The 14,823-nt window shown below is 38.9% G+C and overlaps 1 protein-coding gene across 2 annotated transcripts in view; it reads left to right on the top strand.

The window, feature by feature from the left end:
• The window catches only part of LOC121951197 (retinal-specific phospholipid-transporting ATPase ABCA4-like), a 58,076-nt gene that overhangs the window by 3,090 nt on the left and 40,163 nt on the right, over positions 1 to 14,823 (top strand). For both annotated transcript variants that reach the window (XM_088085791.1, XM_088085790.1), the window contains exons 2-12: positions 409 to 521; positions 751 to 844; positions 1,386 to 1,527; positions 1,754 to 1,893; positions 2,745 to 2,872; positions 3,052 to 3,249; positions 8,043 to 8,132; positions 10,768 to 11,005; positions 12,395 to 12,534; positions 13,158 to 13,274; positions 14,080 to 14,277. In XM_088085791.1, coding sequence (XP_087941917.1) covers positions 456 to 521; positions 751 to 844; positions 1,386 to 1,527; positions 1,754 to 1,893; positions 2,745 to 2,872; positions 3,052 to 3,249; positions 8,043 to 8,132; positions 10,768 to 11,005; positions 12,395 to 12,534; positions 13,158 to 13,274; positions 14,080 to 14,277 — 1,551 coding nt within the window. In that variant the 5' untranslated portion in view covers positions 409 to 455. The remainder of the gene's footprint in view (positions 1 to 408; positions 522 to 750; positions 845 to 1,385; positions 1,528 to 1,753; positions 1,894 to 2,744; positions 2,873 to 3,051; positions 3,250 to 8,042; positions 8,133 to 10,767; positions 11,006 to 12,394; positions 12,535 to 13,157; positions 13,275 to 14,079; positions 14,278 to 14,823) is intronic.

The raw sequence follows: 14,823 nt of genomic DNA, 5'->3' as shown, positions 1-14,823 counted from the left end.
TTAATTGATTTTTGGCACACTTTTTATAAATAACACACTTTTTAATGTTTGGTTTTGGGGGGAGGTATCAAGTATTTTCAAGTCCATAGGCTCAAGTCCAAGTTAGGTTGCAAGTATTATTTGATTAAGTTGAGTTATGAAACTTGTGACTCGAGTCCAAGAGCTAAAAATAGACTACAAAAAAAAAGGAATAACAACAACAAATACCAAAGGTAGACCATGAAGAGTAAAACATATATCTTAAAATTTTTTTAAAAAACATGCAAACGTTAGGTCAAAAACAAAATTCAAGTGGTCTCAATGCCAGACCCAAGAACTGTAGCCCTGGGTCTTTGTGGGTCTGTCTTGTCTGATGTTTTTGTAAGAAGTTAACTGAGTTTCATCACTGACGGACTTGTGTATGTGCAGGTTTGTCACAGTCTGATGACCCCTTCCAGGGGTAAAGCTGCGGAGCAATGAAGACAGGCTCTCAAATCCGCCTGCTACTATGGAAAAACTGGACCCTCCGCAAGAGACAGAAGGTATTATCATTTACAGGGTGGATGGGGTCTGACAAAATCTTTGAAAAACAATTCAGCTAATGCCATCCAATGAAGTAACTCCCCAAACAACAGCATCCAGCACCTTTCTGATAAAGTCCCAACACAAGCAGCAGATAATCATCTTCAGACTGGTGGGATTTGTTCCAGATCGGGGTATTGGTGTTTCATTGTTTCTTTGTGTTTATAACTCTCACTTGTTTCTGTCCAGGTCCGCTTCCTGGTTGAGATCTGCTGGCCTATGTTGTTATTCATTGGTCTGGTGTGGCTGAGGAAGGCCAATCCACTGTACCAACAACATGAATGTAAGAAAACACTCTGAACTAACAAGCCATTTTAGTTATCCCCTTAAAAATCAAGAGGCAATACTTATGAAGAGAATAAATTGCATGTTGACCTTTTTAAAATCACTTTACTAAAGGGGTCTACTAATACCGGTCATTAGTACTTAATGAGGCAGATAACTGATATTTGGAATCTATATGCATTTACAATAAAAGTGAAAATCTTTCCGTCAATATGTTTAATAAAAATTGAAACTTTCAACATCATATACAGCAAGTTCCCTGCATCTCTTTTTATAAACTCAAGTGAAACTTTAAATAAAAAACGAATAAACAAAAATAGCTCCCTGAGGTTTTATAAGGTAAAAGTTCGTCCTGCACTGACACTTTCCTTGCACTTTTTAATTAATTCGTTTTATCGGTGGCCAATTAAATAGCGCTGATAAAAGCGCTGATACAGATAATGGGCAGAATGCCAAATATCGGCCCAGATAATCAGCCAGGCCTATTATCTGTCGACCTCTATTTTACATGCCCTAAAATTTGTTGTCTGTTCTGTCAGGTCATTTCCCCAACAAGGCCATGCCTTCAGCAGGGATTCTGCCCTGGATTCAGGGCATCTTCTGCAACGTCAACAACCCCTGCTTCAGATATCCAACCAGAGGAGAGTCTCCAGGCGTTGTCTCCAACTATAACAACTCAGTGTAAGCCCAATCATAGCACTCTAACCTTTAAACCCTCACAGTACCAGAAACCTTATTAAACATTAATTTGTTGAATCAAAATCAGATCATTTTTGCCTTAGTGCTGATTACATATGGTGTGGTTGTACAACATTTGTTAATACAGGATAAAAGTCGATATAATCAAGGATAGTTACTAAATTGAACTATTTCCGTGTGATTGTGTTATTTCTTTGGCTTGTTTTAGACTGGCACGGTTCTATGCTGATGTCCAGGAGCTTCTGCTCAATGAGACGGAGGTCCAGCAGCTCGGCCGTCTTTGGCACGATATGTCGTCATTCTCAAACTTCATGGAAACGTTACGCAACAACCCATCTGTGGTGTCAGGTAAAGCTGAAAATGTGAGAAGTGGTTGAGACGGCAGCACTTCCCTTGAGTGTATAATGGTTAGTGAAAGCCTTTTTGTTTCCCAACGCTGTAATCAGAAGAGACAAACACTCTCAGTCAGTTAGCTTTTGATGTAGCTTTCTGGCCAAGATGTAGAGCCAAGAGTGGACATCATTTTTCTTGAGAAAGTTTGTTATCTTGATCTCTGATCTTTCGTGTTGTTTACACACCCTCTTTCTGTTGGTGTTTCATGTCTTGCATTCATCATAGCACTACCTCACTTTCTCTTTCATTTACAAGGTCTCAGTCTGACTTTCAGTGCCTCATTTTATGTGGCATTTTGCAGAACTAGTTTGTGTACATTGGCAGTAATCGTTCACCAACATTTGAGATGTCAGATGTCGCATGTAAACTCTTGTTCCTTTTTCCTGATTTTTTTGGTAACTAATTATCCATGCTATAAAAGCTTGCGACAGTTATACCACGATTAATCCACGATAAACTTCCTTTTTCCTTCACTCCTGTTCTTTTTGACCTCGTATTCCTTGGTAATATTCACATTATTGTCGTCATTCATACGCACAGGATTGTTCATAACCGAGCCTGAATCCCCAGATAAAAAGATTCTCCATAATATTACTTCAAAAGAAATTAACAGGACCTTTTGCGGGGATACGCGTATAAACACACATCCTCTTGCTCACTGGACTTTCCCTGAAACATCCTGAAGAATCCCTGCCAATCTGTCGTGCTGTGAGTCATTTCCTCTGTGCAGTCCAGCGCTTGTCGGGCCAATATTGTTTTTAGTGGCTCTAACCTTTCACTGTCTCTGCTCTTGATGTTTTGTCCAGGCCGTGGGCTGAAGATAGATGATATTCTGAAGGATGACGAGGTTCTCACGGCCTTCCTCCTGCGAGATGCCAGCCTCTCAGAGTCTGTAGTCTACCAGCTCGTCAATGCAGAAATACGACTCGAACAGGTGCAGTTTTGAGGGATGACAGATGAGCACTTTATTTTTAAAATGATGTTGAAGAAATAAGATATTTTTCATGGTGTAAAATCAGTTTTCAGAGGTCATTGTAATGATATTTGATGATTCTTTGAGACATTTAACCCAATAAATCCAACATTTGACCTTTTTTTATTCATTTTCCCCAGTTTGCCTTTGGTATCCCAGACCTGCAGCTGAAAGACATCGCCTGCAGCCAGGCCCTGCTCGAGCGCTTTATCATCTTCCCCAGTCGCATGGGGCTCCACGGGGTCCGCAATGCCATGTGTGCCCTCAGCCAGCAAAGGCTGCAGAAGATAGAAGACATCCTCTATGCTAATCTGGACTTCTTCAAAATCTTCGAAGTGGTGAGTTGTGCTTTTTTCACTATGTCAATTAGTAAATGAAGCCTTTAAGACCTGCATCATCAGTTTTCTTGTGCTGCATTCAGGCACCTAAGAAAATGGTTTGATTTCTTTAAAAAACATAATGAGAAACTTGTCAAGAAATGTCGCAAAACTGCACAAAAAATAGTAAGTAGTGACAAGGAAATTATCTGAAAATTAGCTGGGGGGATTGTTAGATATTGTCAAAAAACAAGAGGAAAATATCCAGAAATGTAATGTGTCTCTTTATTATACATTTAAAATTATGTTACAGACAAAAACTTATTTTTTTACACTTTCTTGAGGATGTTCTTCTTCTATTTTTTTATTTCTCTTTCTCTTGTTTTCTTATTTTCAGGTAATTTTCCTGTAACGTTTTACTGATTTCTTGATCATTTTTAGGTCATTTCTTGTTAAGCTGACCTTCATCCCATGTTTTTAAAAGAAATCAAGCTAATTTGCTCAGGTTTCAGCAGTGATATGTCATTCATATTTTATATGTGCCCGTATTGTCCAGTGTTCCTGACCAGCTTCATTACTCCTTTTGTAAAGTGGATGCTGTTTCTTACATCCCTTCTTTACTTTTGTTTTTACTGACATGGTAGTTATTATTTCCACTGAGAAATCCTCTGAAGGCTGTATTTGTTGGAAAAATTATGTCCCTCTTCCTGTCTTGGCAGACAGACTAATGTGTTTGTCTGTCTTTCAGTGCTTTCTCACTTCCCTCCCCCGTCTGTAGCACTTAGCTCCAAGGCCAGTGGTGCCCATTGAAGAGGTGCATCTTTGAAAACACCTTACAAATATATGATTTCATTTTTAAAAAACGCTCAGTAACTTCGGGTGTATAAAAGCGCATTTTTCTGGGAATATTTTTAGTGGCGAATTAATACGTATTTGGTGCACTGGCATTTTTAGCAGTGGCTGGTGTGAGGAGTTGGGGGTTTGGGGGGATGAATACCACTTTTGAATAGTGACTGAAATGGCAAAAATTTCTAAAGTAAGTGGTGCGTTCTCATAAAACTTGTGGGTATGTCCAGTTTGTCCGACTTCTGTATGAAATTTTTCATTGATGTTGCAATTTGAGTCAGTTTGTGGACTTTGGCATTTTGTCTGTGGCCATCTTCCTTTATTTAGAGCCAGAAGTGACCATATTTAGACAAGAGGTTGCTGAGGGGCGAGGGGTGGATCTAAATTACAGACTGTAGCCATACGGACAGTCTTTAAATATGCATAGTTTTAAGCCTTAATAAAACGTAAATGGGTGAATTATATAAAAATCAACCCCTGTACAGATGTTATGAATGTTGAATTTAGCTATAGAGACTAAAACCTATGTTTGCACTAGGCTGTAAACATGTTTAATTCTGCTGTAAATTTGGGCATTTTAACATGGCGGTCTAGGGGGATTTACTCTGTTTTGGAGACAGCCTCAAGTTTTCATTTAATGAACTGCAGTTTTTGGCACTTGGCTTCATTTGACAGCCTCAGAGGATGCTCCTGATTAAAATCAGAGTTTTGTCCAGTTCAATCATCATGCAAATTCTGTTGGCTGGAAATACCAAGCTGGACCTTCTCACAGTTACAAAAGAGTTTACTAAAGTTGATACAGACATTCTAGATTGTGTACTCTCTTGTGATTGCAAATTTGCTCAGATTAGTGATTTTTTGTAGTGAATTGTGGCATGATGTCATGACTCATTGCTCTCTGCAGAGTTGCTGGTGATGCCAGGGCTGCATTTGAGGCCTGGTGGCTGATACTAGCGTGCAGGCGACTGTGCCAGACCTGCTCACTCGGTCACTGGCTTTGAATATATTATGGGCCATGTTTCAATTTTTTTTACACATTTATTTACAAAGCAAGAAACTATGAGATGACAGGACCACAAGTCACAGTCATCCTTTAAATGAAAGAAAAAGTAGTTTTATTTATTTATTTGAATTTACAGTGTCAGTATATTATATAAAATAAAAAAAGCATGAAGAGAATGCAAAAAAAACAACAAAATGTACTATATTTAAAGTCTTTTCCCCTTGACACCCTCCCCTTTCTTCTATAAATGTGTTTGGGTTCATCCTGAGTGAGTCAGGTGACTGGCTCAGGAGGTTGGCCTGGCATTATCCCTCTTGGCCTGTTTCTGTAATGGGCTTATCTCGACCCCGCCTTCAGCCTGTGAGGTATTCTGGAAGACGCGATGCTGCGTCGTCTCGTATAAATACATTACCAACATGTGTCAGCCTAAAGAGTTCAGCTGCCGGCACACCTGGTTATCTGCTTGCTAGAGAGACTGACTGCAACAGTAAGAGCATGACGGGGTTACAGTGTTGTACATTACCTCTTTTTTGAGGACAAAATAAAGATTCAAAATCTGCATTTTAATAAAACATCCAGTAATGAATGAGTGAATGTTGGATTGATGGACTAAAATGACCTGGATCAACCAAATCCACAGAGCGGTTATTTACTTAGCTTGACTATAAAGTTATTAAATCTGTTTTCATTGTGTATTTTAATGTGTTTATTTCCCCTCTCTTTTTGGTAATATCATAGATTTTTTTACCAAACCTGTCCATGTGTTTTCCCTTCCCTGCATGTTTTTGTGATATTTTTTCCTTTTCTTTAGATGCAATAAATATATAACTGTCAGTTTGTCCCACATTCTGTCTATCCATCTATTCATCCATTATCTATTCCTGATTATCTTTGGCAGACTGGAGCCTATATAATATTAATTAAATATTGTGTAAAATATATTATATTACAATAATGCAAAGATCTCTATGGTGTAAGTGATTGGAAACTAGCGACCCTCTTATGCTGGGACCACTCCAGTGGCAATACAACGACCCTCGACTTAAAGCGAATGTGGCCTGAAATTGCCCCTTCCCTACTTCTGGCGCCGTTGCTCAGACCACACCCATCTTTGAACCTTCATTGTGGTTGCAATTAAGCACCTGTAAAGTTTCATGACTGCATCTTACATGGTTTTGTAGCTACTGTGGCGACAAATCCTGTCCTCAGACAGCAAGACAGAGTACTTAAAACAGCTTCTGTGGTAGCTGCCACTAACAATAGGTGTCTCTAGGACCACATTTTGCCCTGATGACACACAGACTCACAAGATAAAACAACACCAGCCCTGCTGTTGTGGCCGGTAATTAAAGGCTCCAACATCCTTTCCGCTTCAAACGTCCACGGATAGCTGTGGTCTCGTGGTTCAGTTAATGGTACAACTGATGGTCCGTGTCAGCCCTCATCGGTAAAACGAGGGCTTGGAGGTGAGTTTGCTGTTCTCCTACTGCCAAGGCTGGGAGACAGTGAAACTGAATGATGCTGCTGGGTCTGGAGTGAATGTCACATATCCAGCTTAAAACTAACTTTACCATGGTTAGGGTAAAAGCAGCGTTTTGGACTGGAGCGAGAGACTGGAGCACGTGCAGTTGGCTTGCTTGATATGCCTACAGTCTGCGTGGTAAAAATAAATGGGCTGGACAAAGACTTCTGCATAAGATCTGTGTTTCTGGGGACATTTACTTACATTTCACACTGACTAAAAGTGGACCCTACTACTTCTACTACTACTTCATACTTGATTAATACTTGCATTAACAACTGATTTAAAAAATGTTAATTTAAAGTCAAACCTAAAGCACCTTGTAACTTTTGTTGAATTATTTCTGAAACATTAAATATTCATGACCAAATAAGTAAAACATATATATATACATATATATACATATATATATATATATATATAGATATATATACATATATATATATATATATATATATATATATACAAATGTGTGTGTGTGTGTGTGTGTGTGTGTGTGTGTGTGTGTGTGTGTGTGTGTGTGTTACTGACATTCCACCATTGTTTCCTGTGCAAATGAACATGTTGGTAACATTTTCAGTATGTATTGGACAAATATAGCAGACAAACAATCCGTGACACATATACTAAGCGCATATGCAGTACTCCTCACTTTGTACTACCGTAGTGACATCTTAGTGGAGATCTGTGCATTTAACCCATTAGCACTAAGTTTAAAGCCCATTACCTTACTGACCTCCGCCTTTTAACAACATGCTACTCTCCTGACTCCTTTCTCTCCCATCTACCTCTCAACACCCTCCCTTCCTATTCCCTCGCTTTCTCTCTTCCCCCCCCACGCCGCCTCCCTCCCTCCTTCCTTCATTCATTGAAATGCAAGCGCGAGGAATGCAGGAGGAAGGATATCACATGTGCATGTTTGTCTTTGCATTCGGGGTTTCCGTATCCCTCAGCACCCTGCCCTGACCAGACCCTCTCTAACGCCTCCTGCTAATGGTTTCCCAAGATGAAGTCATTGACAAAGATTCAGAGGAAGCATGTTTCTATATCGAACAACTGTTAGATTTTATTTCATCAAACAGATCCAAATTGCGTGGCAAAAAAGGAAAGCCATATATACTGTGTGATGGTTTTCATTACCATGTTGCTGATTGTATCGTCTGGGTAAAGAAAGTGTGCAAAAAGTTTTTTTATTTCTTGAAAGTACTCAGTTTCCAGCACTTTAGGGTTGTTGTTTCACTGGTTTCCTGCTAGATATAAATGGTCATCTGTCTAAGGTCATCACAGGACATGCCCTAAACAGAGCAGAGATGGTTTTGATACAAAACAACAAAGAAGAAACAGTGATTAACCTCTCATTTGATCTCTGTTCATCATATTTTTTAAAACACTGTATGGATATTATCCACTGGAGTGATGCATCTTGTGACTTTGTCTCCCCAGATGCCGCAGGTTATGGACAGCACCTCCCAGGGGATTGACCTGCACTTCTGGGGTCAGGTTCTTAAGGCCACGTCGGAGAAGATTCAAGTTGTAAGTGCTCCAAAGTCCATCAATCCCTTTTACATTCCCACTCCTCTCGTCTTCATCTCCTTGGTCCTGCAGGATCAGAGCAACCAGTATTTTTAGCGCTGCAGGAAACTCGCCTCTTCCGCTGCTCCCAGTTTGAGAATCGCTCACAGAGGAGGCTGAGTGATGGGCTCAACAATATGGGGTGTACATGTGTGTGTTAACAACCTCCATGTGAACTTTGCAAGTGCTGATGGGTCGTTGTAAGCTGACGTCATTTTTGTTTGAGGGTGTGTGTATGTGCATCCATGTACATATATCCAGGCATTATTTTGTGTGTGTGTGTGTGTGTGTGTGTGTATGTAAGTTTGTATGTGCGTGCAAGCGTACGTGTATCTTGCATATCTTTTACACAGAGCTGAGCATGTGTATTTATCACTTTAGTTAATACACATTAAATGCAAATCAAATAGAACTGAAATGTAACACAGTAGGGAAGAATACAGTAGATGTAGAGAAATAGAATAAAACAGATGTTTTAGAAATATAGAACTTGATATAAAAGCGTAGATATTCTAGTGGAATAGAACAGAACAGAATAGATATTGTAGATGTATAGAATCAAAGATGATAGAATACAATAGATGCTGTAAAGGAATAAAACAGAAGCGAATAGATTAGAAAAGACACTGTGGATGTATTGAAAAGAATAGATGTTGTAGAGTAATAAAAGAGAAGAGAATAGAAGAGAGGACATACTGTAGATGTACAGAATAGAAAATGATAGAATAGAATGAATATTGTAGATGCATTGAGTAGAAAAAAAGATTACAACAGATATTGTAGAGGAATAGAACAGAACAGGATATAATAGAATATATTAGAATAGAGATTGTAAGTAAATATAGATATAGAAAAATATTTTGTAAAAGAGTAGCAAAAAATAGAATATTCCACACCAGAACGTATAGAATAGAATAGAATAGAATAGAACAGAATAGAATAGAATAGAATAGAATAGAATAGAATAGAATAGAATAGAATAGAATAGAATAGATATTGTAGAGGGATAGAACAGAATGGGAATGCATAGATTAGAATAGAACAGACAGTGTTTAGAATAGAATGGAATAGAGTAGAATCACACCGAATAGAGATTTTAAGGGAATTGAATAGATATATTAGAGATATAGAAAATATATTGTAAAAGAGTAGAAAACAACAGAATATATTCTGCACCAGAAAGAATAGAATATATACTTTTTCCACTAATCTTGGTATATGCATTTATGAACTGCACCTCTACCAGTTAGTATAGTTACGTAATACACACAGATTCAGGCGTGTGAACACACAAAGAGACAGAAGCGGACAGAACGACGGGGACTATGTTGTGTTTTTCGGCACGTTCGCTGTGTGTCCCAGGGGAGGCGTATCCCATCGTCACCTTAGGCAGGGTGTGGGAGAGAGCGAGAGAGGGGGGTCGGAGGGTCGAGGGAAAAAGAGACATTCCTTTGAGGTGACACATCCTGTAGGTGGGACCTTCGTATCACCGTGGTGACAGAAAGGCGAGCCAAATGCTCTCATTACCCACCTCTCCCTCCTTTTAATTTAGTGTGTTTGTATAAAATGATAAATAAGGGAGGAAAAGGGAGTGAGTGAAAAAAATCAGGTGTGTTGCACGTGTGTGTGTGTGTGTGTGTGTGTGTGTGCGCACACACGTAGTAATGAATAATTTTCATCACTGACCTCTGAAACCAGTTTATCAGTGTTGCATTTTAGTCTACATTTTAAATTTCATGGGGATTATAGAGCTGTGCTAATAAAAACAAACTACACCTAAAATCTGATCCCTTATGAGATCATCTAAATCATTTCCCAGATTTAAGGACATTTTAGGTTGATTTCACTATAATCTGATTTTATCTTTCAGAAGAAATAAAATTACTGGCGGCCTCTTCGCTATTTTTTTAGAAAGGAAATGATACACACCGCGGAGAAATGCACTGGGATGAAGCTATTTTTGTTTCATCAATAGGAGGATATTTAGTCCATCCGCAGACTATCCTCATAATTTGAGGAGAGGCGTCTGTCCAACATGTTTGCTTATCTTTCAACTATTGTTTTCTAGTGATGGTTTATGTTACACTGTTCACACAGTATGAGTGAATGTGACGGACATAAATACCCCACCCTGTAGATAATCATCCGACAAAAGGTCAAATAGCTCAAGGTTAATTATTTACACTTTATAGCAATACCAAACATTCATTCATCCTACTGGAGATAGATTTGACCCACCATGATCTCCAGACACAGGTCAAAGAATATGACAGTAAAGGGGGCACATAAACTGACTAGTGTGGTTCCTGTTTATCATTTTTTGAAGTAAATGAGTTGTAATTTGAGATGTATCGTGGTGTTTTTGTTGTTACCACATCAAGACGCCTAATTAAAAAAAAACAGGGATTTTTATATCACACGATGAAATTTGAATGACCTGTGAGGCACATCGTAAAAAACAGGTGAAAGTGGAAGGAAGGCAAACCTGAACAGATATACTTTAAGATGTTATGGATGATCTTATGTAGGTTTTAAAACTTTATCAAGTCAGTAGGTAAGTTTTTTTTTTAACTGGCCCTCTGTATGACTTTTCCAGCTGATGGAGCGGGAGAGCTCTCAGGAGCTCCTGAAGGTGGTTTACTCTCTGTTTCAAGCCGGGGGTCCTCCGACGTTCACCAAGCTGATGTCCAGTGTGTCGAGCCTCTTCTGTGGATATCCAGAGGGAGGCGGCTCCAGGGTCCTGTCCTTCAACTGGTATGAGGACAACAACTACAAGGTGTTTCTGGGGGTCAACGGCACCAAGAACCACAACTACGTCTATGACAACTCTGTCAGTAAGTGAAGGGGTGTTGAACTGTGTAAAGCCCCTTTCCAATGTACAAAAAAGCCACCAATAGCTGCTAACATCTGGCTTTTGTAGTTAATGGTGAAAGTTACAAAGACATTCACTCCTGAAAAAAATGACAGTGTCACGGGTATTCATCATTTCCAGCTCTGATCAACTCTGATTGGCATTGATGGAAATACGACCCTTGTGTGCAAATTTGCGAATCCTAGGATAGCAATGACATTACCGTCATATTAGTCTGCACAGACTTTGAGAGGGAGACTGAATAATTTCCGGTGCGTCAGAGTTGTGTACACAGCTCTTGTCTACTGGCAATGGGAGAGGAGTCTGTTGCCTATTTTAGTGGGTTTTCATTTTAAAAACCTGCATATTGATAAAAGGGGTTTCAAAGTCTGAATTCTATAGCATATGTTTGTACTATATACCAATACAGTATATAGTACATACCCTGCTGTAGATACAGTATAATTTGTAGTATTCTGTTTTTGCAGTCATTATACAGGGCATGTAATACATTTTCCCTTTTCCCTTTATTTACCAATTTAACATATGTATCTTTCATTATTTTAACTGTCAGTACGAATGATTTTTTTCTTTGTGTTATCATGTACTTTATTATGATTTTATTGGGTTTTTTAGATAATTCTTTGATTATTTATTCATTTTTTTTACTGTTGAACACTTCTATCTGGGCTTTACAGTTGGACCAGCTTTATTTTTTAAAGAGTCTTTTAAAAGCACATTAATTTATAATGTTTAATTGTTTTGTTAATTGTGCAATTAAAAAGTAAACTTTATTGAAAAAAAAGTTAATTATACTGCAACTTCTGCTAAGCTTCAACAAGGGAGAGCAAAACGTTGAAGATTTAATTCCTTTTATAATATTTGTTTGTTTCCTGAAGGATCAGAAATTAATTGGAATTCATTTCCTGCTTTGAGCAGCCTCTCTATTTCTGCAATATGGAACAATAATCCCCCGAAACAGCACAATCATCACTAAAATTTGCATACTGACCATCCTGGAATATTTAAATTTTTCACATTTTTAGCACTTTATATCGAAAAACCTGTTCAGAATTGATAAAAAGCATTTAATTGGCTCACAGCTTGGATGTCACAGCTTTTCTTACATTTCTTCAGTTGTCTTAGTCCGCACAAGAGCTAAACCAATCAAGTTTATCACATACTATGAGTTTGGAAATCTGCACCATAAAGCCATTTGATAAATCAGCATCTTCACTGATAGAATCTGAATGCTACCCAGGTGTGGAGGATATGAGAAAGTTCAATAAGATGTCTTATCTCTTTTCTTTTGTCCTGTTCTTTATCTTTTTTTCATCTAATCTCACTTGTTTCACAATTCCTCCCCTTGTAGCTCCCTCCTGCAACGCCCTGATGCAGACCCTGGAGTCCAACCCTGTCACAAAAATTGTGTGGAATTCAGTCAAGCCCCTGCTGATGGGAAAGATCCTGTACACCCCCGACTCCCCTGCCGTCCACAAGATATTAAAGAGTGTAAGAGAGACCACCTCCAGCCCGACCCCTCACCTCTCGCTCTCTCTGTTTGTCTCTCTGCTCACTTTCTCTCTCCATCTCCATTTCTTTCACCACTCTGCGTATCTGTTTTTAATGCGTCCGAACCCCCACCCTTCTTAGGAATGAGCTGACTACCAAAGAAGAGGAGGGTGGAGGGACAGGGGGAGCAGTGTGAGGGGAGAAATTAACAATAAATTGAATGTGAGGGTGCAGCAATGAAAGGAAAAACAGAATGTTTTTCTGTCTGTCACATCTCATTCAGTCGTCCTGACACAACTTAGATCAATGTCAAGAGGAGTTTTTGCTAATGAGAGTTAAACGACCTGCTGTGGGAGAGAAAACGACCTAATGTGGATGTCTACTCATTTATTACTCACGCTCATGCTTTAAAAAAGGATTGCAGTTAAGATCAGGTTTTACAAGTCTCACTGATGTTAACTATCTGACACTATTTTCTACAACAGAAGGACTTCAAATAAAATCATCAGATTTTGTAAGTGTTGTTAACAGCACATGCCAACAATCATCAATTTACATCAATGTGCATTGATTTGTTATAGTGTTTATTTGTGCTGATTTGTGTATGTGTGTGTGTGTTACAGGCCAACACAACATTTGAGGAGTTAGAGAGGTTACAGAACATGGCCAAAGCCTGGGAGGAGTTGGGGCCTCAGCTCTGGGCTTTCTTCAACAACAGTGTCCAGATGAACATGATCAGGGTACAAATCCTGCACATGCACACACAGATGCGATCATGTATGCAATTTTGTGCACACCCACAAACAGTAATATCCACTACAAAATTCAAAAGAATACATACTTGACATCCCGTCGGGCCTTTTGCTTGAAAAAGTTGACACCCTCCCTGAGCACAAAACAGAAGAAGCTTGTATTTAAAGGTCTAGTGTCTAGGATTAAGTGACATCTAGTGGTGATGTTGCAGACTGCAATCAACTGAAAAGTCTCCTGTGTGCCAAGCAGGCGATAAAACTATAGTTGTCCAAATGGCCCTGTTTAGAGACAGTGTTTGGTTTGTCCATTCTGGGCTACAGTAGAAACTACATGGTCAAATCTGTGGAGGAAAATTCGCTTCATATGTAGATATAAATAGCTCAGGCTGAGGTGACAAAAACATAACAATCTTAGTTTCAGGTGATTATGAACTAATGAAAACATAGTTATGAATATTATTTATATCTCCCAATATATCCCTTTGTTTTTGCAACTTGGCTTGGACTATTTAAAAAATTGCAAGAAATTAGTAAATTTGGAAAAAAAAAAGCTTACATTTTTATGTTGGCTCTACTGCTGTTTGTCCAAGTTTTTAACACATTTTCAGGTTATTTCCTTGTACTTTTTGCTAATTTTTGGGTGATTTTTTCTGAAGTTGCTCAATGACCTCAAACTAAGTTTTTGAAAGACATCAAGCCAATTTGCTCAGGTCTCAAAGGGTTAACTCTTCCATATGTAATATGTATATATTGCACGAATAAACTAACTACACTTCTGCCTCAATCACTGCAGGACACGCTGAGAAACCCGACAGTGATGCATTTCATGGACAACAGTCTGCAGGACACTGACTTTTCCACCAGACACATTCTTAACTTCCTGCACAGCGGTCCAGAGGACCAGAGGGAGGCGGGCATGCCCAACTTTGACTGGAGGAACATTTTTAATATCGTTGACCAGATAGTACGCACGTTCAACAAGTATGGAGAGGTAAGAAACACAATACTTTATCTGATCTTTGTGTCTGTCTTGTCACTGTTTGTTTTTATGCCTCTGTGCTGGTAATAGCCATGGCCAGAAGCATGATGTTTTATGGTTGTCCATTCGTCGGTCGCATTCATCCATGACTGCAATATCTAAAGGACGCCTTGAGGGAATTTCTTTATATTTGACACAAACATTCACTTGGACTCAACAATGAACTGATTAGAATTTTGTGGTCAAAAGTCGAGGTCCCTTTGACCACGCTTCTGTGTCATTTTCGTGAATGTGATATCTCAAAAACACCATGAGGGAATTTTCTCAGATTAGTCACAAACATTAACTCAGACAAAACGGTCGACTGATTAGATTTCAATGCTCAAAGGTCAAGGTCACTGTGACCTCACTGTCTCTCATTCTCATGAACTTGATATGTCAAGAACACCTTGAGGGATTTTTTTTTTTCAAATTTGGCATAAACTTCCACTTGCACACAATGATAAACTGATTAATATTTAGAGGTCAATGGTCATGGTCACTGTGACCTTGCATCTG

This window comes from Plectropomus leopardus, chromosome 12, assembly GCF_026936395.1.
Source record: "Plectropomus leopardus strain MGB_pleo_1.0 chromosome 12, ASM2693639v1, whole genome shotgun sequence".
NCBI lineage: Eukaryota > Metazoa > Chordata > Actinopteri > Perciformes > Serranidae > Plectropomus > Plectropomus leopardus.
The sequence above is the reverse complement of the archived record's forward strand: the minus strand, read 5'-3'. Positions and strand labels throughout refer to the sequence as shown.